The sequence below is a fragment of the Juglans regia genome, chromosome 10 (assembly GCF_001411555.2).
Source record: "Juglans regia cultivar Chandler chromosome 10, Walnut 2.0, whole genome shotgun sequence".
Classification (NCBI taxonomy): Eukaryota; Viridiplantae; Streptophyta; class Magnoliopsida; order Fagales; family Juglandaceae; genus Juglans; species Juglans regia.
Window position 1 is genome coordinate 3,766,579 of NC_049910.1, and position 27,270 is coordinate 3,793,848.

The 27,270-nt window shown below is 35.0% G+C and overlaps 3 protein-coding genes and 1 pseudogene across 3 annotated transcripts; 1 reads left to right on the forward strand and 3 right to left on the reverse strand.

Moving 5' to 3' along the window:
- Positions 1-3,157: 3,157 nt before the first annotated feature.
- On the reverse strand, positions 3,158-7,021 carry LOC109021748 (U-box domain-containing protein 4-like). The gene is made up of 2 exons (XM_019004459.2): positions 6,545-7,021; positions 3,158-4,246 (listed from the first exon to the last, which is right to left on the reverse strand). Exons 1-2 carry the CDS (start codon positions 6,844-6,846, stop codon positions 3,394-3,396), a joined length of 1,155 nt encoding a protein of 384 aa, XP_018860004.2. The 5' UTR covers positions 6,847-7,021; the 3' UTR covers positions 3,158-3,393.
- An 8,129-nt stretch (positions 7,022-15,150) lies between these two features.
- Positions 15,151-15,844, forward strand: LOC109021745 (annotated as a pseudogene).
- A 1,610-nt stretch (positions 15,845-17,454) lies between these two features.
- On the reverse strand, positions 17,455-17,922 carry LOC109021746 (polcalcin Aln g 4-like). Its single transcript, XM_019004456.2, has one exon. The coding sequence runs from the start codon at positions 17,852-17,854 to the stop codon at positions 17,561-17,563; it is 294 nt and encodes a 97-aa protein (XP_018860001.2). The 5' UTR covers positions 17,855-17,922; the 3' UTR covers positions 17,455-17,560.
- Positions 17,923-19,952: 2,030 nt separating this feature from the next.
- Positions 19,953-25,916, reverse strand: LOC109021747 (probable fructokinase-6, chloroplastic). Its single transcript, XM_019004458.2, has 7 exons — positions 25,438-25,916; positions 23,749-23,957; positions 22,811-23,023; positions 22,195-22,392; positions 21,924-22,061; positions 21,137-21,253; positions 19,953-20,390 (listed from the first exon to the last, which is right to left on the reverse strand). Exons 1-7 carry the CDS (start codon positions 25,580-25,582, stop codon positions 20,256-20,258), a joined length of 1,155 nt encoding a protein of 384 aa, XP_018860003.1. The 5' UTR covers positions 25,583-25,916; the 3' UTR covers positions 19,953-20,255.
- Between the last annotated feature and the right edge of the window lie 1,354 nt (positions 25,917-27,270).

Below are 27,270 nucleotides of genomic sequence, written 5' to 3' on the forward strand. Positions count from 1 at the left end.
AATGATTTCCAAGAACCAAAGCAAAACCTCCATGGTGCAAATCTAAAGGCATTCATTCTGCAAAATTAAGGTTGAGCTCTGTGCTTCGTGTTTGCATTTGTTCATGGTACTACATTCTCTGTGCCGAGGTTTTGATTGCATATATGAGATAAAGATTGCTTAGGAAGAACCAAGGGCACGTTCAGTATCAGATAAAACCAAGTTTAATGGCAACAAATTCAAAAATAAAAAATAATTCAAAAAAAAAAAAAAAGGAGAACACAACAATATAGAGAGACCTAATGGCATTAATTCATTATATTTGCAGTCATGGAATGTGCAAACGCCGCACAATCCACTTAAAAAAATAAGTAAATATGAAATTCATATGAAAAAACCTAATTTTTTTTAGAGAAATATTATAGCCACAAAGGGATTACATAAAAATAATTTTACAAATTGACGTGTGATTTGATGTGTTCATCAAATTATAAAATTACTTTTATTGTAAAGTAGATTTAACGGATTAGATGAAATCACGTCAGTTTGTGAAATTATTTTTATATAATTCCTTTGTGGATATAGTATTTTTTATTATTATTATTATGAATACCAATATATAGCATAGGAAAGAAAATCATGAATACCAATGTATTAGGAGTTGCATGTTGGGCACTTGGCAGGTGGATGAAATTGATTTAAGATAGATGGAACCTTGATTATTTAAGTGGTAACTCAGGGTACGTTTGGGTAGTGAGAAATGTTGAGAAGTGTTAAGAATGTTTGTGAATAGTAGTGAAAAAGTAATAATAAAATATTAAATAATAGTAAAAAGTATGTAAAAAATAATGAATAGTAAAAAAGTAGGTAAAAAATAATAATAAAATAAAGAATAGTAGTGAGAGTACTTGTCAAACATAACCTCAAACTCTATTTATATAAGGTTTCAAAAGCCAACCTTTTGGTTTTTCCAATTGGTGTTACGTACACCCCTCTTTCTTCTTCTACTATATTGTCTCATTTATCTTACCTAAAAGGATACGTCCTTGTTTGCTTGATTGGCCCGAGAATGTTAATTTAAGTACCATAAAATGGTAAATTCAATGCATGTGCAATTTTGTTTTGCTCAATGAGTTAAAACTTAAAGCACCACCTTGTTGACGTTCGTACCTTTATGGAAGAAGGTTTCCAACATATTTTAGTGGACATTATTATAATTAAGCTAGCAATCACAATCCCTCATTTAATACTACCCACTTGGAATCCCTTCCACACACACACACATATTTATAGTTCAATTTGACGCTTTCACTTTATAATATTGAAAGAGTCCAGACAAAACAACTAATTAAAAGCAAAGAAAGTTTTGAAAAGATGAGATCAGGGAAAAAATGGGCTCCATAATTTGCTAATTAAGCTCCTACGTTCACAGCTATGTCATCCTAACTGTACCTGAGAAATCAATTTGGTCACTACTTCCTTTTTTGTGTTGCCTACTTTATCCTTTTGTTTCTTTCCTGGTTAGTTTCTCTTTTTCATGATTTCCGTATGTAAAAATATTAAATTATATAAAAATAATCTTGATTTATCAAATTATAAAATTATTTTTATAATTATAAAATATATCTAATGAATCACATAAAATCTAATTAATTTATAAAAGAAAAATATTATTATGCCCACTCCTTTTGACACTTTCATTTGATCGCTAGTTATTTTTTTTATTTAGTAATTAAGAAAGTGATTTTAAATATATTAGTGTATTTTTTTATTTTTTAAATGTATTTAAATATGTTAAAAAATGTGAAAAAAAAAAAACTTTTTTACGCTGGATAGTATGCCAGTGGTTATAGTAGCTGCATCCTTTATAAAATTATTTTTATATAATCTCTTTATAGTAGTCTTTTAATTTACAAAGATATGTATACAAAGTTGTTAGTAAAAAGAGATTCAACAAAATAATATTAGCACACTTTTCACACACTTTTCATCTTTAAAGATGATATTTATTCCAAAATTTCTGACCCACGTTTTCCATAATAATTTAAGTAAAAATTAAATTATTAATTAACATATAGTTAATATAGTAAGATATAAAAAAAATTAAAAATATTATTATTAAAAAAATAATATTATATTATTATTTTAACTAATCTAACGTGAACTTATGGTTTGAATGATTTTGAATTTATATAAAATATGCACTTTTAATTCAATTTTAGACATGAATTTGATGAACCAATGCAGATGCTCAACAACGGGTAGGTAAAATTATAAGCACTCCACACCGAATGGCAGTGGCACGGGCCCGGTCCTACCTTAGGATTTGAAAACAAAACACAAGAAAAAAAAGTAAAGGAACCGTTAAACTGCATTGACAAGTGAATGCAACCTTCAAGAATTACCCACATCTGACAAGTCTAGTTTGGTCACCCTACCTAACTTTATTTCTTTTGTCAATTTAGGAATCATACGATAGAGATTTCAAATAATTCTATAATACAGAAAACAGAAGGGGAATTCAATCCAGGAAATAAGAGAGATTTGACACTTATGAAAGCAAAGATCATATCAACAAACAACAGACAGATGCCGACTCCACGCCCATCAATCTTGAAGCAGAAGAAGACACTAAAGTCAAAAGAATATTTTAATAAACTAGAACCCGAATGCTTTCATCCGGGATTCCAATGTACTTGTTGGGGTTTGAAATTCTTAGTTTGCTTCTCTAATCATGTAACTGTAACCTCAGTCCAGATCCCATGAGATCAAAATATGCTTTCTCAGACATTCAAAGTCGTAAACTTTTTTGATAAGTTAGTAGGCACTAGGTTTTCAGGAACAGCATCCCGACTAATCTCGAGGATGCACAAGCCCTCGACAAAAAATTTTCTACAAGTGCACCTTGAGTAATTCAAGAAGAAAATCTCATAATCCGATGACCCCTAGAGATTGTTTACACCTAAGAAGATTTGAATCTTAAACTTAGAAAGAGCATACCCTCAAGCACAAGACTTTTACCATTTGAGTCAACCCCTAAGGATTTCAAAGTTGTAAACTAACATGATGACAGGAGGATCAGGTCCAGATAAGAAACCATGATTTCTATCACTCTGCATAAGCTCACCCTAATTATATCAAGAGCATAGAGTCAAGTAACGGAGAAAAAAAAAACCTCTTTTTGATCAGTGCGGAGAAAGAAAACGTTTACTCTGTATAACGTAATACAACTGTTCCTTTACAATCAACTACAAAATTATGCTTTTCAACCTGATACAACTTTGGGTTTATTAACATTTACCAGTCACCCGGAGCGACCATAACGACCTGGACTGGCATCACTCAGCTAAACCTTATTTCTTTTTACTTTTACAAACCCCATCTGGGAAAAGACAAAGCCATAAACAAAAACAATCATTTCGAAGGAACTTCGGAAGAACAACTAGCAATCGGCAGATCAGTTGGTGTGCATACCAGAGCCCTTTGCTGTAAATGCCTCAAGCTCTGCTCCATGCTGACTTGCACCATCTCAGCTAGCATCTTTTTTGCTTTACCAGATTGATCATCTCCATCAATCTGAGAGATAATATTGCAAACGATATTCTCCAGGGTGTCAGGTTGAAACTCAGATCTTGCATATGGAGAGTCTCTCAGTAACTGCAAAAGCATTTGAGCTTTGGACTGAGATTTGGGCGTTCCTTGAACAGTGAGCTCAAGAAGACCCGGTATTACACCTTCTCTAAGAATTGGTTCCCTATATTTACACCGGTCACTCTGACACATTGTCAGTAATGCTCCGACTGAATGCTCCCGACTTTGGAGAGATCCATTTTCAAGCACCTCAACAACTGCAAGCACTCCACCTTCTTCAGATGTCAAGGCAGTTCTGCCCTCGTCAAAACTAACTAAAGACTCTAAAAGAGCACTGCATTTCTCGGCAGTTTTTGAATATTTTTTACAGGTTTTAAGCAAATTAACCATCGAAGGGATTGGATTTGTTTCAAGAATGATGCGAAGATTATCAGGGTGCGTTGAGAGATTGGAAAGGGCCATTACAGCGTCAGCCTTGGCTTGTGGGCTTCCATGTCCAAGGATTTCTACAAGGAGAGGAATGGTACAGGAAGCACTAATAACTGGTTTATTGACGCTTGAAGCAGACAAAGTAAGCAAAGATGCAGTCGCATACTCCTGTAGGTTTAGATCGTGTGACTTGAGGAAACTAATTATGGGTTCTAAGGCACCAGCTTCCACAATGCTGATCTTATTCCTGCAAAATAAAACAAGGGCAACTTTTATGCTTCCATTAAACAATTAGTTTTGCCGATAAAATCTGCTAGCAAAGTGAAAGAAATATGTTTTTATCATCCACGCTCATTAATCAAGCCACACCCATCAAGACACTAGTGGCTGTTGTGCATTAAGCAACTCTCCGCCCAACATGAGATTTAAGAAAGAGCAGATTGAAACAGATGGGTAAAACAATCAAGGAAGAAACTAGAGCTCAATGGAGTCTGTATAAAAGAAACTTCTATAAAATCAGCAAATAATCCAACCACAAAGTATCATTCCTTCCATAGAAACACACGGGTTTAATTGGGAAAAAGGGGCCATCAATTAGGAAGGAAAAATGAAAAGGAAGACAAAAAATTATACCGTCACTTTGATAGCAAAAAGTAACTCGCACACTCACAAAAGGGTGAGAAAGAAACGATGGCAGAATCCTTCACTATCACAAAAGGTGTAAGTTTTCTCCCTCACTAAACAGAAACCTACGTTACAATAAGAAAACTTCAAAGTGAAGATAAAAGAAAAAGACAAAAGAAAGGGAGGAAAAAAGAAAGAGGGCTGCTAGAGATACAAAAGGATCCCACACACTGATATCAGTGTGCCACGTGTCTATTTTTCCTAGTCCATCATTCCCCACTTTTCCTCTCTCTCCTCTTTTCCCCTTCAGCCATGCACCTCACACTACTCGGCCGTTCCCCCTCACCGGTGACCTCTCGACCGGACCCAACCCCTCACAGTGTAACCCCTCTCCCTCTCCTCCTCCCGAAATCGAACCTTTCTCACACGGCTTCTCCCTCTCGCCGCTACCAGCACCGCCATCGCAGCCCAACTGCACCCCCGCACCCAGCCCCTTGTTGACTTCTCCCCTAGCCATCGGAGCCCTTCTCTCTCTCTCCCTTCTCCCCGATCAGCACCTCCCTCTCTCGATAACCTCCTTATCGGTGCTCCACGTTGGCAATGTCGCTTGGACAGCCGGCGTCTTCTGTCCACCATGAGGTGGTCTCCGACCACCATGGCCAGCACGGGGAGCGGGCACGGAAAGATGGCAGGGGGCGGGAACGGGGGAAGGGGGGAGAAAGTAAAAGGAGAGACGTGGCATTGCCACATCAATGTGTGTGATTCCTTTGTGGAATCTCTTTGTGTCTATAGTATTTTTTAAAAATAAAAGAACCACCTATCCAATTTGATTGGGCTTTTAACCATACAAAATCATGTCGAATTATAAGATCAAAACTACGAAAATTCATTGCTATCACCAACTTAACAGTTTCTTCATTTGATGCATCTCTTGTCTAATTCCTTCAACGATTTCCTTTTACGAAAATGAAACACGAACTCGTAACAGAAGAATTTTTGAATAACATAAGTTACCCATATGTTTATCCTTTGAGAAAACCGAACGACAGCATGAGCCCGCTAGCAAGTTGCAATCAAACCAAATAAAGGAACAAATAATTCAACAAGATAGTCAATATAAAAACATAAAGTTCCCGCTTGCTAGTCGGTCTTAGAGAAAATTATGGAAAATAAAGGCATATCTAGAGTTGCATCGCTGAAGAAGTTTATCCTGCGTTTGGATGTTAAATTGAAGATTTGTGCTACACAGAAATTCTATACCTCTACACACCACTTAAAAATTAGTGTGCAGATGTGTGAAACTTTTGTGTAGCATATCTCTTTTAAGTGGTGTATATCTAAAATTTTTTTAAATTAAATTAAATTGAATTGAGATGATAAAATATTATTAGAATATTATTTTTTAATATTATTATTATTTTAAAATTTTAAAAATTAAATTATTTTTTATATTTTATATTAAAATTAAAAAAAATTATAATAATAAATTGAGATGAATTCATATCCAAACGTAACTTTAATCAATATTTTTTTTATTCCCTCTCGAGTCTCGAACCAAAAAAGTAAAAGACAAAAAATAAAAAAATAAATAGGAAAAGAGAGAAAATAAAAAGCAGAATCTTGGAGGCCTGCACTAAACTACTCCTTTCCTGCCACAGAAATTGAGGAATCCGAGGATAATAAATTATATAATTTTTATTTTTATTTTTTTTATACATGGGGAGGGGGGAATAATAAATTATATAATTAGTTTTAAACGATTCAGAATTATATATAAATATATATAGAATACCGAAAGCCACTTAAAATCTCTCCACGAATTTCAACGATTCCGTTGAAAATTCGTTTCGTTGGGTTTTATTTCGAATAATTAAGAGCAATAAAAGAAGGAAGTAGAATGGGGGACGTTGAGGTCACATACTTCTCGTCCTTGACGGCGAGGTTGAGGAGGGCGAGGAGAGCAGCCTCGCGGGAGTCGGTTGAGTCGGCACGGAGCATGGAGACTAGCGGCTTCACGGCGGGGGACAGATGTCGGCGGCAGCGCTGGGAGGTCTTCGTGAGTCGCCGGATTTCGCGGGCGGCCTGGACCTTGGCGTCAAGGTCGTCAGATTGGATAAGATGTAGGGCGCGGTGGACGGCTGGGGACAACGAGGTCCCTGGCATGACCGTGTTGTCGGCGTCTGGACTCGCGTCGGTGCCGTGGCTATCTCCGGCGCAATCCATCGCAGAAAAGTAGGTACACGAGAGAGAGAGAGAGTAGAAAATCTGAGTGGGATCTCAGAGGCGCGTAGAGAGAGCGCGAGAGAGAGGGAGATGTGGCGTTAAGCAACAGTTATTAAGATACATATATATATATGAAAAGGGGTTGGGGTGTGATTAAAGTGAAGGGGGAGAAAAAATGAATGTCAAAAATGTCAATTGCATGCCCTTTATTAACGTAAAGTATATGGTTCGTGGTGAATCTCAATCCTTCTATATTATAATATTATTTATTTTTATATTATATATTTATAATTTATTTTTATAAAATATAGAGATATTTTTTATAAAATATAAAATGATATGAAATGAGATAATTTTAGATGAAAGTTGAATAAAATATTATTTTTTAATATTATTATTATTTTGATATTTAAAAAAATTAAATTATTTATTATATTATGTGTGAAAATTTAAAAAAATTATAATAATAAAATAAAATTAGATGAAACTATTTTTATATTCAAACTGACTTAAATAAGGCGTACCAAATGAATGTTGATTTGGATCAAATATAACCATGTAGGCAGATTGCCGTATGAAATAATATTCCGAGCAACCTTTTTGTTTTTGTTTTTTTTAAATAATGGAAATCCACTATAAAAAGTGACTTGTCTTAAATAAATGTTTCCGTAGCATTACTCTTCTTAGTTTATTTCTACAAATTTATTAGAAAACTATATATTAATTTTCGTACTTGTTAGTTTTTTTAATAATTTTTCTTTAAATTTATTAATAAGTTTGCTCAAAGACAGATTAATTTTAGAGTCTTTTATCAACTAACATAAAACCTTTCTGCTTTTACATCACTTATAGTTACGCACCAGTTTATAAATAGTACTAAAATTTCTTTATTTAAATAATCTTCAAAACATTAACTTATATATATATATTTTTAAATAATGCTACAAATGACGATGATGATAAAGTAGTGTATCACGATGATGGTGACCATGAAAGACGTGTGTTCTTGTGGCTAGATCGTGATTTTATTATATTACAAAAGCTACGGAATGCCACGTGTTTGGAGGGAATTAGCAGTTGGTGGGTCCTTCTCACAACAGATTTTTTTCACACGTGAAAGTTTATAGGGATATTTGAATAAGAATAATGATATTCATATAATATATTTTATAATATATATTATAAAATAAGAATATTTTAATAAAATAATGTTATTTTTACAAGTTAATTTATAAAAATAATTTTTTAAAAAAAGTATTGTCATGTAAAGTATTGTAAAAGTGATATGTATTTATTATTTTTCTTTAGAGAATGAGATAAAATAAAAAATCTGTTAATAGTAATGAAATTGTTTATGAATAACAATAAAATAGTTTGAGTTATGATATTTTAGAAAATTTTAAAAAAATAAAAAGAAGAATTTGAATAAAAATATTATAAAATTAAAATATTGTTAGAATATAACTTTTTGATATTATATTTATTTTTATATTTTAAAAAGTTAAATTATTTTTTATATTTTATTTGAAAGTTTGAAAAAGTTGTAATGATTAATTGAAAAAGTTATAATAATTAATTTGAAAGTGTTTGTATTTGAGTTATATTTGAGAAGAACATGAAATGTGATGGGATGAAAAACATTAATACCAAACATCTCCGAGTAACATTAGATATAATTTTAAAATGGAAAATGAAATTTTCACCAAGAGTAGATCTTGACAAACCACCGATTATGGTTTTATTTATTTATTTAATGGTTAATGAAATGTTTTTTAATGAATTTATTATTTTTTTAGCAAAATATATTTGAGGAATTTAAAAAAATATTTGAAAAAAAAAATTATATTTATCGGTGACTTTTCTCAAAATTCACTCCCGGGTGTAGTAATCTCCTTAAAAAAAAAAAAAAACCATTAAAAAACTCATTTCTTGGGATAAAGTAAAAGGGTAAAGTAAGGACTAAAATATGAAAAGAAAATATGTTTTTAAGTTCCTTTCTTTGAGTTCAAGTGACTTTAAATTTTAAAACAAGGCTTCTTTCTTTATTTTTGGATCTTTTTATCTCCCCCTCACCTTTTTTTTTCCTATTACTTTCTTTCAAATTAGGATTGGGTTAAGATTTGAATTTGAAAATTATAATAAGTTAATGTCTTAAAGAAAAAAAGTAGTACTGCAAATTACTGCCATAATACGTAGACCGTGAGCATTACAGTGTCATTATCAAGAAAACAAATGAATTACAAAGTCATTATCAATAATAATAATAATAATAATAAAGCATTAGATTTGCAAGGAGAAGGTTGTCAAGCCGACAGTTTCCAAATTGCCTCGAATTGCTTTTGCAACTAGTTATTGATGACTGGTTATTGGTTTCCGCACGAGTATGATGACCAATATGGAATTTAAGATCAACGTCAAAATCATGTGGATCCATATGGGCAATGTATGGATTATAAAAAGTATAAAACATGCCAAGAAATTCCAGATCATAAAGGAGATCAACATGATTCATCTACCTAGCTAGTCTGTCCCTTAATGTAAATCTTGTGACATTAGTGGTTTTAAGATTGCTCCTTTTTCTTTCAACATATATATAGGAACACTTGCCATGGTAGCATATGTCAAGTTTTATAGCTCAAAATTCACCTCTTAATGCTTGTAAGCCTCATCTATACTGTGAAATTCACGAGCATTTGGTCACAATTTGTTTCACGAGCCAGAAATCCCTGCCCTGAATCTGATCGTCTCAGGTTTCCCTTTCTAATTCTCTGCCATTCAAGTAGGGATGTGTGAGATAGATCAAGCGCAGAGACTGACCAAGGACATTAATTATCTCCGATAGAATAGTTATTGACCCAGAATTACCTGGCATTGCATCTTTCACTACTTATCCATACCATAAAAAAAAAGCTTGGCATAAGCACAAAAAAATAAAAATTCATATTAATACCGAAACCACCATACCGGTGTACATTACAGTGATTACACCATTGTAAACCAAAGAGGACATGAAAACTGAAAGCAGCCCTTGTGGTTGAATGGTGTTACAAGTAGGCATTTCCAGATTCATCTTGACAGCAAATTCATGAAGGATAGAAAGTAACCCTCAAAAAGTTAATAATAATGCTAGGGCCACAGAAAATTTATGCCGAAACCACCATACCGCAGCCACATGGGAGCCTAAAAATAAAAAGGTAAAATAGAAAAGACAAACACCTGACAGCCTAAAAGTAAATAGTAAAAATTAAAAAAAAAAGAAAAAAGAAAAAAACAAACAAACATTAATGCACCATTCCCCGTAACCCAAATCTCTCTTCCTTTTCCTCGCCCTACACCATTCTCAGCGTATAGGATTCATTTTTGAAGCAAAGCAAATTCACTCGGCTCCATTTTCGACTCACCTCTAGACTCCCTCGGTCTTCGACAACAGTAACTAGCTGACTCTATTATTGCTTCTGATTATTATTTGTTATATTCTTTTTTACATTTCGAGGGAATACCTTCGACTCCTAGGGATTAAGGGAGAAATCAAGGTCGATCTTTGAAGAAATTCTAAAGCTCCAGCACGCCAAACTAAAGAAGCATCTCATCAATCAGCATGCCAAACCAAGCATCAGAACCTATCTTCGAATGAAATCCCTAAAGCCCCTCTCTCACTAAGAAAAAACAATTCCCACCCAACCACTAAATTCGGATTTTCCATTAATTCTTGGTTCAATCATTGATATTCTTTTATGTTGGTTTTGCAAGGGCAAAGAGTAGCATTTGGCATATGAATCAGGAATATTGGGTCAGTGTTAGATCTAAAATTTGTTGTCATTTGTTGTGGGGTTTTATCCAAGAACCAATTTATCCAATGCCTAAATCACATAGGAGCACTAACAATATCTCACACTCAAAAAGTAGCAATGGATATCCAACCACTTGACATCATGAATATTTCTATGTACTGATCCGAGACAATGGCACAAGGGCTGAAAGTATTTTTATGTTTTGGGCATTCCTGAGATGTACTTTTTAATATTGACATGTAATGGACTTTTTGTAAATTTATTACTGGTGTATGGGCATTATTGATTACTCACTTAGTTGTAAATTTGTAAATAATTTGCTTTTAAGAATGAATGAATAGTTTCTAGGGGTGCTACCCGTCCCCTACAGGGCGGGGGCACCCCGGTTTTCACTCCCGTCCCCCGCCCCCGGGATGCGGGGGCGGGGTGCGGGGAGGATTCCCAATCCGCCCGTCTATTTTCACTTAAAAAAAATACTATTTTTATTTTATTTAAAAATTATTTATAAGTACAAAAGTAATTAAAAATACATTTTAGATCCAAATTATAAATTTAAATTTTGTAAATATGACTATAATTTAAAAACTATGTAATTTTTAAATTTGCTAGTACATATTTTGTGTAAATTGTAGTGTATTAGTTTTTAAATTATATAGTTTTTAAATTTCTCAATGCATATTTTGTGTAAATTGTAGTATATTAATTTTTAAATTATGTAGTTTTTAAATTTGTCAATGCATATTTTGTGAGCAAGTCTAACAAATTGTAATATATATTTATATATACATAATTTTTAAAATATAAATATATATAAAAAAAAAATGGGGGCTGGGTTGGGCCTTCCCCCCCCACGCTAGGGGCCCTAAATGCGGGGTGGGGCGGAAGCGGAGCGGGGAAGCGGGGGCGGGGCCCCGCTGCCCACCCCTAATAGTTTCAGATTTTTGTATATCTTCGCTTGGCAGTTTCAGCTTTAGTTTTTACATAAGACCTTGTAAACTCATTCCATCACAAAATCATGCATTACAGGAAACTACGTAAGAAGCAAGAAAATTGTAAACTCATTCCATCACAAAAGCGTGCATTACAGGATATTGCACTAATTCAATTAGTACAAAAATGCATTTTAGAAAATTGCACTAAGTCTATTACAAGAAGAAGCTTTACATGCTTGAATATTTCATTACAAGTATACCAAATCTCATTCCCACATAACTTAATAGACCAAAACACCAACACATATCCAATAATTTCCACCAAAATCGCAGTGTGTCCAAACACAGTTATCTCCACAAAAAATGTAGTTTCTACCACTATTACATAATATGCCCCTCCCAGTATCCTAACTTCAATAAAAACCAAATATTCATTGCATAATGTGCCCCCTCCCAATATCTTAACTTCAACAAAAATGTAATATTGTCTGCAATGGCTTTCCCCACCTGGCTCCCACCATTTGTAAATGTCTTTATCATAATCCTGGTCTGAGAGATGCCTTGGATGAGCAGTCGATCCAAGACCTAAATAATATGTAGTGTATACTAATTGATTGTGTGTAGACTGTAGGCATAAAAATGTAATAAGAACCAAGAATATGATTATTATACAAAAATGTAGTTTTAATTACCTGTGAAGGAAAAGCAGTCAAAGGAGTACTAGCAAAAAAAGTTGAATAGATAAAGTTGAATAATTTTATTTTAAGATAAGTATTGTATTGTAGTTTGTGAAAATGAATAAATAATGTTAAAAAGTTGTTTAAATATTATTTTTTAATATTATTTTTGTTTTGAAGTTTGTAAAAGTTGTATTAATTATTGTATTTGAGTCATGATGATTAGATGAAAATTTTAAAATTTAAAATAGAAAAATATTTTGTGTTTCAGTGATGTTTAAGAATGAAATGAGAAACTTTGGGAATTGTGAGAATTTTGGGAATGTTTGGTGTTGTCCAAACATGTCGTAAGCCTCAGCATATTGAGCCTAAATGGCATTTATAGGTAGATTAACGTCGTTATACCTCATGTATGCATATATCATCCATAATTCCTTCCATTGCTTTCAATGCAGATTATTTAACTCTTACCAATGTTTCTTTTTTACATCCAAGAAAAGTCTATTGCCATTCTTCATCAAAGAAACATGAGAATTTAGTGCATGAGAGAAAATAGAGAGAATGGGATAAGATATTAAAAATTGATTTATAAAGGGAGTGCCAATGAAAAATTCCTTTCCTTCTAAATACAAGACCATGTTTGCCAGCTTGTAATTAAGAATACTACCCTACTTATCACTAATAATAATGGCATTACCCGTTTGGAGAATGAGTGTTATGGCACAACTTATAGTCAGTTATTCTCGCAGTTCAAATGAGATTTGGACTTCCACTTCTCTAAAAGCATGGTTATTGACTCTCTCTCCTCTCTTCTAGGAGCTCGTTCATTCATTGGGTGGTCCCTTGCTCTCGTGTTCGAGTGTTTGCTCATCGCTCAGGTCGGTGAGTGAGATTTCTACTCATTGCAGATATCTCCTGGGTTCTTCACACTAGATGTCTGGATGGAACTAAGACCCTTGTGCCCCAGCCCTTGATCAAATAAAATTGTCCGCCCTGTGACCCATAACTCAAAATGAGCCTTGTGAAGAGACGCGGGCATTCCCCATGCTGCGGTTCCCTCAGGTCCGTTCCCGGGTTTGGGTTAGGGGAAAATCCGAGCGATTGCCTTCTTTGATCCAAACATGCTCACAAGGCACACAATAAGAATAAGACCAATAGAGACTTCATAAGAGGCCATTTGAGCTACAGTGCGCAATGCTCCTAGAAAGGCATATTTCGAATATTGAGGAGTGAGTTCCCAAAATCAATGAGTTAATCATACCCTTATTTGAAGCGTACCCAAGCCATAATGAGATTAAAAAAGATGCTTCCTTGGCTGTGTGGAACATGGATTAGCATTATGTCATTCCTACAAGCAATCCTCCATCCAGGATTGGAAGAAGTGCTATATGATGACTTCAAGATCAAATAGAATATGTTTCTTTCCATTCCTCGTAAGCTACTTAATTCTCCGAAACAATAGATCAAAGTGATTTTCCTCCCTTTTCCCAGTAAGTCAAAGGCGTTAAACCATTGTGATACTTCGAATAAACTAGAATACATATAGGATACACCGGTGCTAAAACCTTTTCTCAAGATGTCTTACAAAGTGTTGGGATCATTGCTCTGGATGCTGTTCCCCCAGTTTGAAACCAGTTGGTTCCATAGTTTTAGAATTCTACTGTTCCCAAGCCCAAACACTTACCAATGGGAATGGATTACTATTTTTACTGATATTCAAAAGTACTTTGCAATAGGAAAGATACAACCTTCGTATTAATGTTCTAACGTTCTACCAAAACTTTATTGTAAAAAAATTCTCTTGAGAATTACATTGCCCATATGATATTACAAAGTGAATTTTTTAATTGATAGTACTGGGTGTCTGAGAATAAAATTTTGACTAATTCCAGGAGTACACAATTAGCCTTCGACAATGACTTTTCTATAAGTGCAACTTGAGTAATTCAAGGGGAAGTCCCGAATCCAGTGGTCCTTAAACAACCAAATTCAAACCTTACACTTGAATGGAGCACACTTGAATGGAGCATACAGAACGACAACTAAAATAGGTCCAAATTCAACGAATTCTCAAAAAAAAAATAAGATAGTTACCTCCTAGCATTCTTTTATGAATCAAGCTTGAACATATGAGGCTATGAGCCAAGACCAATGGTTAAAAGGGGTCCATGTTTTATACGATTTTTTTCTTGAGCAGGTGATCAACATTAAAACAAAACAACTAAAAAAGGAGAACCTAAATCATGTAAAAGATAAAAAAAGATGCAAATTATTACAACCATGAAAATGTGAATTAGGTCTACCAATAAATTGGTTGACCCTCATTTATGGGCTCTTGCAACCCCAGACAATATCACATGCATGTGGGATATTTATCAACTAAAATTTGACGGGAAAAACAAACCTTGACAACTCTTTCGAATCCCAAGTTCAACTAAAAAATAAGAGATAACAATTATAAGATGCTAAAACCATATCATGAACCCTCGGGCTGATAAATGGAAAAAAAAAAAAAAAAAAAGCGTTGCAGACGGCCACAGTCAAAATATACAATCTTGAAGAAACAAACCTGATGAATGAGAGGGCAGCCTTCATCTTTTATCTTTTGTAATATGTTCTCGAGTGCAAGTTTGGCTACATTCTGTTCATCAGCTGCTTTTCGATGTGAAAACGTGTTGGGAGAAGTGTATGTTTTCTGGTCCACAGTCACAGCCAACCCAAATTGCGGTGCATGTTGAGACCCCTCATTAGCAGTGCAAATACTGGCAGCGAAATTGCAGACCTTTGAGCGTATTCCTGCGAACGGTTGTTATGCATCAACTGTTCTAGAACGCCTAAACAAAACTTGACCCACAGATTTCTTTGAAGCTTGGAGAGAGAGAGAGAGTTTTGGGAAGAGGAACGATGGCACTGGGCGTGAAGGCTATTCCATTCACCTTTGTAGTACACGTGCTGGGAATTGCAGGTCTGATTTTGGTGTTGGTTTGGACCATAGATTTCAGAGAAGGTTTAGCATGGGAAGCTACCAACAAGAGCCTCATCTTCAATATCCTTCCTGTGCTTATGTTGGTAGGCTTAATCATCATAGGGGGTGAAGCCACAATCAGTTATAAATCACTTCCTTTGAGTAAAGATGCGAAGAAGTTGGTACATCTGGTGCCCCATGCTATTGCTCTGATACTCGGTACGTATCATCGGAGTTTACGCTGCTTTCAAATATCATAATTAACGAGAGCTCCATCGCTAATCTTTACAGCTTGCATTCCTGGCTTGGAATTGGTATTATTGTCCTCTACGCAATTCAGTGGATATAGGCGGGTTCGTGATCTTCTTCTACCCAGGAGGAACTGGTGAGCTTAGGAGCGCCTCTATTCCTTGGCATGTGGTATTTGGAATGGTCGTGTACGTGTTGGCCGTGGGCAATGCTTCATTAGGGTTCTTGGAGAAGCTTACTTTCCTGGAAAATTCTGGGGTCGCCAACTATGGCTCGGAGGCCTTCCTTGTCAACTTTACCGCCGTTATCACAATATTGTTTGGTGCCTTTGTTGTGTTATCTGTGCTTTATATATATATTAGCAATGAATTTATATATATATAAGTTTCTTCGAGTCTATGGCACTATTGACAAATATAAAAATGATCATGGATGATGAGAGATCGTTAGTATCTCTTTTTCATAAATAGTATCGATTTTAATGAATCCTGATATCCTTTTGGAAGTTGGTTTGATTCTATATATGTCGAATTTGACAATTGTAAAGACAAGCATTGATGATGGAAGATCAATCGTTATTATCTAATATTTGTGTTTAAGAAGTTTGTCCGATATTATGTTAAAAACTAACAAATGTAAAGATGACCATCAATGATGGGAGATGATATTCTCTCTTGTCCATAGATAGTGTCAATTTTAATTAATTTTGATATTTATATCTTAAAAGTTCGTTTAATTTGAAAGGAAAATACATCCATTACTCTATTCAGTATGAATGACGGGATGGGCGAGCAAGATGATTATTAATAGGGGTGGATAGCGGGGGCCTACACCCCACTATCCCGCCTCCATCCGTCCCACCCTGCATGGAGAAATCCCAATAGAGGCGAGGGCGAGCTGACCCCAACAAGCGGGCAGAATAAGGTGCCCAACCCCCCTATGGGGAAGGGTCAACTCTGACCCCGCTCGAATAACACCCCTAATTTTTAATGCACTCTCACATTAAGGAATCGTCTTTCTCAGTAGAAAAGGCATGAATGAGTCAAAAGTGGAGTTAACACCTCCTTAAAAGACATTCCTTAGTTGAAAGTGTGTTAATAACCATCTTCATGCATGCCATACCCAAACGTAATTGCTATCATGAATCATTATTGTGCATCTTTAGACAACTATTGCCAGTTTCCCATCGCTTGAGGGTTTTCTTTTCCCAATGCGAAGGTGTTAGTACTTTATCATTGGTTCAATAATGCTAATCTATGTTGGAACTGATAAATATAGATATTATCAATAATTCAATATTGTCTCTTTTCCATAAATAATATCAATTTCAATGAATTCTCTCTTCTTCTTTTTTTTAACAGAAGTTTGTCAAACTTCATATCAGAATTGGTGAGTATAAAAACAATATTAATCATTGATGCCAGGAGTTCAAAATTGTCTATTTTCCTTAAATTGTATCAATTTTAAGAAATTCTCGAGTACTTTTTTTAAGAAATTTGTCCGATTTCACGTTGCAACATATTATAAAAGACCATATGTGTTTTTTTTTTGGGGGGGGGGGGTTGCTTGTGTTTTATCTCTTCCAGTTTCTTTGTTGAGTCCAGGGTAGAAGTAGAAAATAGAACTTAAAGGCAAAGTTATAAAAATGTTCTTTTTTGGGGGGTCAAAATTAATTTTTATAAAGTCTATCATATAGAAAAGACAAACTTTAAAAACTAATTTTCAGAAATTTATGAAATTTTGGTGTCAAATGAAATTTATAGCATAATACCAGGTTACCCGGCTTACAAATGGCATAGTTCTTTAGCAATGCTCCTACTTTAGACGCAATATCACACTAAAAAACAAAGGATTAACAGTTTCAAATCATCAAAAAGATTCTATGATTGAAAAAAAATAATTCCGAATCAATCCCTTATGATCAGTTCAGCTCTGCAAATAAATGACACTATGGAGAAGACATGAAAATATATATGATCCGAACAAGAGAAAGATAAGGCCAGGAACATTAAAATATTTTAGCAACATCTTTCATTAAACCACGATTAGCAACGGCAAATGCTATATATGAACTCTTGGAATGAAATGAATCCATCACCGTCAGTAAAATATTTTAGCAACATCTTTCATTAAACCACGATTAGCAACGGCAAATGCTATGAACTCTTGGAATGAAATGAATCCATCACCATCAGTATCAATCTCATCCATCATATGTTTCACCTCATCGGCCGTCACACGGCCAAGTGTTTGTAGGGCATCCCCAAGCTCTGACGAAGAGATTTTGCCATCACCATTGGCATCAAAGCACTTGAAAATGCGCTCGCGTTCTGCCTGATCCTGTTCTGCCTGATCCTGTTCTGTCTGATCCTGTGGTTCATCAGCATCAGCCATTGTTTTTGTTGCCGTTGTTACAGTGACACTGAATTCCTTGTGTTTACCACGAATGAGAGAACCAAGAGGTTGGGGTGCTAAGACCTGGGTACTTAAAGAGATGGTTTTCCAAAGGGGAAGGTCGTCCTCCATTCTCGTGGTTTTAGCATTAAGATCGGATCACCTATTGAATGTAACTTCCAACTGTTTTACCGAAATTAAGGTAAAAAACCGAATTAACATCTTGAATATACAACATATGAACACGTTAATCAATGTGTCGCACTCTTAGACTAAAGCTTCCATTTGCTAAAACCACCTAATTTTACTCCGTTTGACGTGGGCATCCATGCACCCGTTCAATCTCATTTGCACTCCAATTTCGTCCGCAGGCCACGATACCATCCATTGTAATTGTATCTCCCATAGTAGAGGTTGGAGTTATCTTGAGTACTGTTTTCGGTTACAAAGAGAAACAAATGGGGGGAAAAATAAACAAGATTCGAGAATTCTACAAAAACTTTAATTTCGGGATTTACGTAAGCTCAAAGTTTTTGGAAGAGTTTTAATACAGTGATAAGAGCTCGCGAGGTGCTACCATGAGCCTAGGTCATGGTAGCCTGACAAATCACTCCACGCAAGACTCAAACCCCTCTGACCCGATAGGGCCCATGCCAGTTAGTTAAGGACATAAACGTCCATCCGTTTATCCTGGGACGGTTAAGATGTTCACTCATTCAAAGTGAATAAATAGCCCGAATGTTTCAGCATTCAAATTTCAATTTCAAATATTGGGCGAAGTAAGTCCAGATGATCCTAAGAACTTAAAAGCTTTATTTAAAGAATCCAGATACACTATACGCTACATTTGGGTAGCGAAGGTATCTCAACACTTTTCAAGTATTCCCGTACCGATGAAAATACTCCACATGACAAACACAGTAAACCATCTTCATACCAAAGTCTCTCCACTATAATATTTATCACTATTATATATAAAAAAAATCATCATTAAAAAAAATCAATCATTAATAGGACCCACACATTTTTCAATTATCTATCCAAAAGTCAATAACTCAACATACTTCATACATCCAAACAACTCAAAATATTCTCAATGGGACCCACAAACCCACTTCAATCTCTACTCATAACTATTCACAAACATTCTATAATATTTATCACTATTATATATAAATAAAAAATAAAATCATTATAATATTTATCACTGTTATATATAAATAAAAAATAAAATCACTCTAATATTTCATTATTATATATAAATAAAATCATCATTAAAAAAAATCAATCATTGATGGAGCCCACACCTTTTTCAATTATCTATCCAAAAGTCAATAACTTAACATACTTCATATATCCAAACAATTCAAAATACTCTCAATGGGACCCATAAACTCACTTCAATTTCTACTCATAACTATTCACAAACATTCTATAATATTTATCACTATTAAATATAAATAAAAATAAAATCACTATAATATTTATCACTATTATATATAAATAAAAAATAAAATTACTATAATATTTATCACTATTATATATAAATAAAATCATCATTAAAAAAAATCAATCATTGATGGAACCCACACATTTTTTAATTATCTATCTAAAAGTCAACAATTTAATATATTTCATACATCCAAACAGCTCAAAATACTTTCAATGAGACCCACAAACCCACTTCAATCTCTATTCATAACTATTCACAAATATTCCCAACACTTCTCAAGTATTCTCACTATCCAAACGTAACGTCGTTCTCGTCCATTTGCTTCTCTCATTGGTGGTTGCAGTTCTTACATGCGAATCATTCTGACTGTAACAGTCCCACGGCATCATACCTACCAAGACAGCAACTGTGCAGTTTCTACTTAGCTATGGTCGGGGGCTAAGAGCTCTCGAGCACTTGCTGGGTTTTAGCTTCTCTTGCTTTGCCTATGCAAGGTTATCTTCGAAAGCATGGGTGTCTATATCCCAAGAAAAGTCTATCTCAGCAGCGTTTCATCCCCTCTCTCTCTCTCTACTATATAATGTAGGCCGTTCAACTACATCTGGCTTAATTACATAGAAAACTACTAAAAATGAATTCACCAAGTTCAAACAGAAAGATGAATGGGCTTGTATTCAGATAACAGACATACAAACCACACTGTTGCTATTCAGCATGAGTGTTCATACAAAAAAGTGGTCTTATAGAAGATCTGCTGAGTCCGCTGGATAAAGATAATTTCAGATCCAGGTTAAGGCTTGTGATACAACAACAAAAACTAACACGAATATGTTTAAATGAATTATTCTATTTTCAATTATTTTTATTCAGCATTATCAGCACGGTGTTTCAGCAAATAGCCAGGAAACAAGAATGCACGTACATAAATAAAGAGATTGGAATATAGATCTATGTTACAGACTGGAGCATGGCATTCAGCACAGCTTCTCTAGTTGGCAAAGCCGGAATCGCACCTCTCTCCATCACAGTCAATGCACCACAAGTATTAGCAAACTTGAGAGCATCTCTCAGTAAGTCCTCTTTCTACAATTTAAAACCAGTAACATCACTGACCAATCTATTAAGGTACATAGATAATATGTAGATTTTTAAGAAGAGATCCTCAATAAGTAAATTAAATGAGATAATAGGTCAACTGTGACAAATAAAAGAATCAGACTTGCTTATGGTAAGAATTGGTATTAACAATCGAGTAGGATGATACCGTGCTCCCCAAATCAAATTGAGGGTTAAGACTCAACGTGTGTAAACTGAAAACTAAAAACAAAAGAACAGAAAACAGAAGGAAAAAGAAAAGAAAGCAGCATGATTCAAATCTGAGGATTTTTGAGAGAGAATTTTACTTTAGTGCAGGGGCTTTTCGTGATAAAGGCAGATCATGAAGAATATACAATCATGGAATAGTTACTGAAGGAGGGTCAAGGAGGGTTCCTTAAAAACTCACAAAATTATCAAGATGGCATCCTAGTCTTTTTAGAACCATTGTGAGAACGATTGGGCTATTTTTAACCCAGAGGTAAGATCAGTAACTGACTATACATCCATATATATAATATATCATTGATGACATCAGAGACATTTATTTAGACAGTCGGAGAGTAGACCCAAATATCTAGGGCAACAACTCATGATAAAGGTAACAGAAAGGATTATGCAGTCAAATAAATACAACAGTTTGTAACCAAATTAAATTCGCTAGAAAGAAAGAACATAATGAAGGATTGACTTGAAAGAAGCATAATTAGCTATCTGTATCTGTAAATAAGTACCTGGAGCAAGGAGAGATCAACAGCTAGCTGTGATAAGATTCCAGCAACAAAAGCATCCCCAGCACCAGTGGTGTCAACAGCATCCACCTCCAAACCCCCAACTCTCCCACTGAACTCCTGCAGAAATATATATGGTGCAATTGTAAGAACTTGGGCCCAACAATCTAGAGCATTTCAAGCATGATTTGCATGTTAGAAGAGCACTTATATATTCATTTAAGGAACTTTTATTCTTCTTTTTCTTCATGAAATGAATTAACTGGACCCTATACAGCGATTAGAAGCTGAGTAGAACCTTCTTCGTTAACACACCACCTTCGTTAATGTTCTTCGTTAAATGGAAGTTGATCGCATATGTATAGTATAAAAAACCTTGACCTTCCCCTCATAATTTTATATGAGTTTTGATATTCCTTGAAATTACAATATCGAAAATGCTGGCAGATGCCGCATAATGGTCACACAAATTCAACTCATCTCTGCCAATGAAAGCTACTATATCTATTTAATCAATGGTCATTGTCAAACTGTTAATTCTCGTTTTCTTTGAAGATTCATACAAAGTTGATCTAGAACATTTAGGTATCATCAATTAGTATCTAAGAACATATCTTGCTTTCATAAAGAGAACATTTTATTTGCTTTTCAAGCTGTCCATCAAAACGAGGGTTTGGTAAAGTATTCAGGGAGACATCTTAACATTCTTTGATTATTGCTTGGAATGTAAGACTTTCAAAGGAACTACAATTAAGCAGAAACAATTAGAAAGTATTCAGTGAAGGCTTACCTTAGTGTAGTACCTGCAACCATCTGGACCATCAGTGACGAGGAGTAATTTAAGATTTGGATGAAATAATTTACGAACAACAGCATCATTGTATGGATCTTCGCCTTTAGTTAGAAAAGAAATCTCTTCTTCACTTATCTGAATTCATTGAAATAATGATAAATTTTAGTTTTTGTGCATTGCATTTTACCTCTCCCTTCTAGAAAGGGGACAGAAACAATCAATTGCGAACCCCGCAGTCCATAGCCTGCATTTTTCACAGGGTAACTACCTTGATAATATCTGCAGTGTCCCATATACTCAAAATTCCTTCTCTAGCACTTTCTGCACTAGGCCACAATGGAAGCCTCAGGTTGGGATCATATGATAAAACCACACCAGCATCCTTTGCAGCTTTTGCTGCAGCAATGTGGGCTGACTTGCATGGTTCAGTAATAAGACTAATGGAACCATAATGGAAGATTTTTGCCTGCCATAGGATAGGGGGATACAAAAAGATGCATCAAAAAACCTATCGGTGAACACTTGGGGGAGAAAGGGGACGCACGATTTTAACATGGGTGTCAATTTTGAACATAGAAAAGAGATACTTTCTTTATAGGTTCGTAGGAAAGAGGTACTCGATCAAGTGTTGAAATGTCAGTCCTGGTGTCAGTTACCAAAAGGATGCATGAGATTTATACATGTTGGAGTAACCGACATAACAGAAGTTTTAGATTTGGAGACATTATCACATCGTTGATTGCATGTAATATAACTGAGTCAGCAAGTATATTAATATGATGCTTGAGTCAAATAATTTTCTGTATGGAATATCCGGTTTTATATTCTTTATTTATAAGATATTTCTTTCTATTATTACTATTATAACAGCAATTCTCACTTACCTTCCTAATTAAATCAAAATCAAGTTCAACCACTTGAAGCAACATATCAGCACTAGGGTTACGGTAAAACATGAACTCACGTTCCCCATCTCTCCTTAGTGTAACAAAGGCTAAAGCGGTTCGTGCACCAGGATCAAAACGCATTCCATCATTGTTCACATTATTCTCCTTTAATATATCAGCAAGCATGTATCCAAATTCATCTTCACCAACCTGTGCACGTTGCATATGGAATTAAAGATATGAGCAAGGTATCATATACATGAAACATGTGAACTATAGAAATATGTATTGAAGTCACAACGATTGCCTGCGCTAAAGGTGATAGTAAATTCAACATGGAAATACATAGTACATGGATAATTGAAGGTGCAGTTTATTATTGTTACACAATGCTGAGGATCAGGACAAACACGATTGCCAAATTAGGCAGTTCCCTAATCTCTTGTTCAATTCTGGTCGAACAATTAAACCCATGACAAGTTTCCAAAAATCTCATCTACTAAGGGAGAAAGACATTCTCACATTAATATGGACCGAATTATTTTAGCAGGTTGGAAAACATTTTTTTGTCCTGGGCCAAACAATTACCCAACCAAAAAAACTGGTGTGTGAAACTTGATCTCAGGACTTATCTATGGTTGGTAGATATCAGTATAGAAGGCAGAACAAATTCAGAAAAAGTAACGGGCTGGACATCGGTGAACAAGTCATCATTTTGGGCAGGGTAAAGAAACTCCAGCTTCAGATAGAGGACTTCTGTTAAATACCACATTTAGACACCCACAGAAAGGCCAGAAAAGGGATGGGGTTAGGGAGGCCGACCTAAAGTAAGAGTGGTTACATTAACCCTCAAGCATTGAATTATTAGTCCAGCTCTCCTTATACCTTACCAACCACGAAAACCAAGAAATCTGGACATGTATATTACAAGATACCTTCCCTATAAAAGCTGATGAGCCACCAAGACGAGCTATGCCAACAGCAACATTAGCAGGTGCACCTCCAGGAGCTTTTTTGAATGCAGGTGCATCAGCCAATGAAACCCCGCTAATAGTTGGAACAAAATCAATCAGCATTTCCCCAAAACAAACCACTAAGGAGGATTCCTTGGTTTCAGGCACCCCATCACCTGGAAATGCCTTTCCTACAAGATATAAAAGTTGAAAACAGAGAGGTTTAGTCTGCTTTAAGCAAAAGGAAAATCAGTATGAAAATGACCAGGTCATTAACACAGTTTGGTAATAACACTCGTGATTCAAAGTTGGCAGGTAGCTTAGCTGTTAAAGTCTTTGGCTGTCATGCTAGATCCCTAACATGGAATCCTGCCTTCACCAAGGATAAGGCAGTGCTAGTTCCTTTTCTGTAAGCTGTAGCCTTATCTAGCCTTTCTAGTGGAGTAAGAAAAGAGACTTTTCTGATTATAATCATATGCAAGGTTCCATGATTTAGCACATTTACTTCAAATTAATAGCACATGAGCAGTCTGTCCTAATTGTAGCTCCCCAAACAAAGATACCAGATAGAATACTGAAAAGGGTGGCTGTTCAACTTACATATAGAGCGAAAATGGTTTACCATATGCGTACTTAGGTTACTTCTATCAAAATATAGAAACGGAATTGAATACAAAGTTTGTAACATTAGCCTCAAAGCTTTCTTAGCCATTTACAGAACTAAGAGTAATATGTACAGCCCTGTTTGTAATCTCGTATTACTTACAGAAACAAACCAAGCCCTAAGGAACTCCTTGGCACCTTGGTATTGGCTGCCAACTAAATAATAAATGGGACGAGAGCAATGAGTGAGAGAACAGTTGAAGAGGCTGCCTCCTTTCTACCGTCTACCACATGGTTGCTAACACTTGCATTATGGCGTATGCACGGTTGGGCTTACATCCATTGGACCTGAGAAGTCTATTTTCTTCTTCTATGCATTTAGTTGAACTTACATCTAGTGAAAAATCACATGTACCGTTAAAAAGAATGAAGATCTATTTATTTATTTATCACAATCAATCTAGTCCGTTCATTTATTTAACAGGACATATCCAGTTCACTGGATGTAAGCCAAACTCCCATCTATATGTATATAGAGCATATGTTTCTCTTCCTTTTTTCTTTACATAATAGCACCTCATGTTTGCTTTACCCTGTGCTTGTCAAACACTTCCCAAGCCACATTACTATCTGCTGTCTCTTGGATTGTTGTATTTAAGATCAAATAGTCTCACCACCCTCTGAGCTAAACAAACAAATTCCTATCTTATCTCAAACAAAAAAGGGGAAATTACGACAATCATACTACCATTTTTTAATTTGCGGCCACTATGTCGCCGGGGGGGGGGGGCGGGGGAGTGCTCGATCTCTTCCTGTGTTAAAATATCGTCACGACGTCACCCAATGTAGTTCTTGTGCTGGAGGCAATGATAAAACAATGCCCACTAAATTGCCGACTTTACGTTAGCGTCGATTTTAAAAGCTGATGATTTAAACACAGATCAAGAAGAAAAATGCAAACAAAGCCCCATTTTAAACGATGATTGGCTCATCATCTCTACAAAAAATAAATAAAAGAAGGATAGTAAACATAAAATACCAAAAACCAAAAAAAGAAAAAAGAAGTACCTTGTAGATTCAACCGCGCAACCATAGTAGGCGGGTGGCATGAAAAACATGGCGCTTTGGCGCTTCGTTGACTATAAAATCTCACAGAATTACGATGGCCCAAGGCCAAACTACTGAAGCAGAAAGAACTTGAAGAAAGGGCCATCAAACAAGCACAGCCGTGTATCAATCTCAAGCTCCCAAAAACTCAAAAAAGAAACTGATCACAGCAGGAAAAAAAAAATTTGAAAGCACCAAGTCTCGACTATCAGTAGTTTAGTGTGATACTAATATGGAGCATAGACAAGGCGTTAAAATTGATGAGTCGGGGAGGAAGATTCGGAGACAGGATGTGTGTCCGGCAAATTTAGCATTGGATTAGCCGCACAATTGAACAAAGAAAGGCTTACAGCGAGAAGTGTTTGGATGACTGCGTGTAGGGAAGTGGGGGGGAAAGAATGTAGTGGACTAAGCGGAGAAAGCAAAGAGGAAAAGTAGCCAACGGGCAACGAAGTTCGCTCTTTCTTTCTTCTGTTGACACGTGGACCTAGATGATCCTCAAACTCGTCGAAATGATCACTGTGATAAAAAGGGATGAGTTAAAATTAAAATTAAAATTAAAAATTAAATAAAATATTTTTATAAAATATTTTTTTAATATTATTTTTATTTTATAATTTGAAAAAGTTAAATTGTTTATTTTATTTTATATGAAAATTTGAAAAAAATTATAATGATAAAATAAGATAAATTGAGATGAATTCTACTTGAATCGAGGATCGCTATTGACAATGGGTTTCGATACATTTTTTTTCTAATTGAATTTGTAGAAAGCTATCCTCAAAGCTTAGGAAGTAAAAAAACAAAACGCTCACACCCTCTATAGAAAGCCCTCGTTCCCATCTAGAGCTGCGATTTTCCTTCTTGAAATCGACCTAGAGCGAAACTCTAGTCTTTCCATCCATTTTATTCTTTTCATCAACCATTTTCTTGTTCCTATTTTCTTTACAATTGCATTAATTAGAGTTTGGTGTGCGACCAATTTGGTATCAAAGTATTTCGGTCTTGTGGAAGTCTAGGTAAAAGCCATAAGGAAGATCCTATAAAAATTTACAAAAATCGGTGACGAGTGTAAGAGTTTTATTTAAACTCTATGATCCACACATCCATCTCAATAGAGTTTGGAATAGCTCAAAACTTATCGGTTAATAGATGAGTTATAATAGGATAAGAGAACTCTTAAGAGATAAGATTAATTTTATATCTCTAATCACAGTCAAACACAAAGTCTTAGATTTCCTGATGGACAAAAGTCTATAAATAGTACTAAGGGGTTAAAAGGTTCTCACCTACAACATCATTATGTATTTAGCCATCGGGAGACACTCGGAGGTAAAATTATTAGGGTGATTATTTCCTCTTAATCAGGTCAGATTCTTTATCAAACTATAAAGGATGTAGATACATTTCTTCCTGTTATTATTTATTATTGTAAATCATAGAAAATCAAAAATTCAATTATTAATGTTCATGTTAAAATGTTTAACAATAAGGAGTCCTCTTGTGAAAGTCACGGCTAGGGGTGTACAGAAATCAACCGTTGAAGTCAAGAATCGGCTAGAACCAGTGGAAGACCGGTTGGCCGACGATATGAAACATAAGAAATCGACGTCAGCCAATTTGATTTCGGTCTGAACTAGGTTTAAATCATCGAACCAGCCGATATAATATATTTTTATATATATTGTATATCATATATAAAACAACGTCGTTTCACTTAAGTGATTTAAACAACGTCGTTTTACACCTAAGATATAGAATATATATATATATATATATAAGTGAAACGACGTC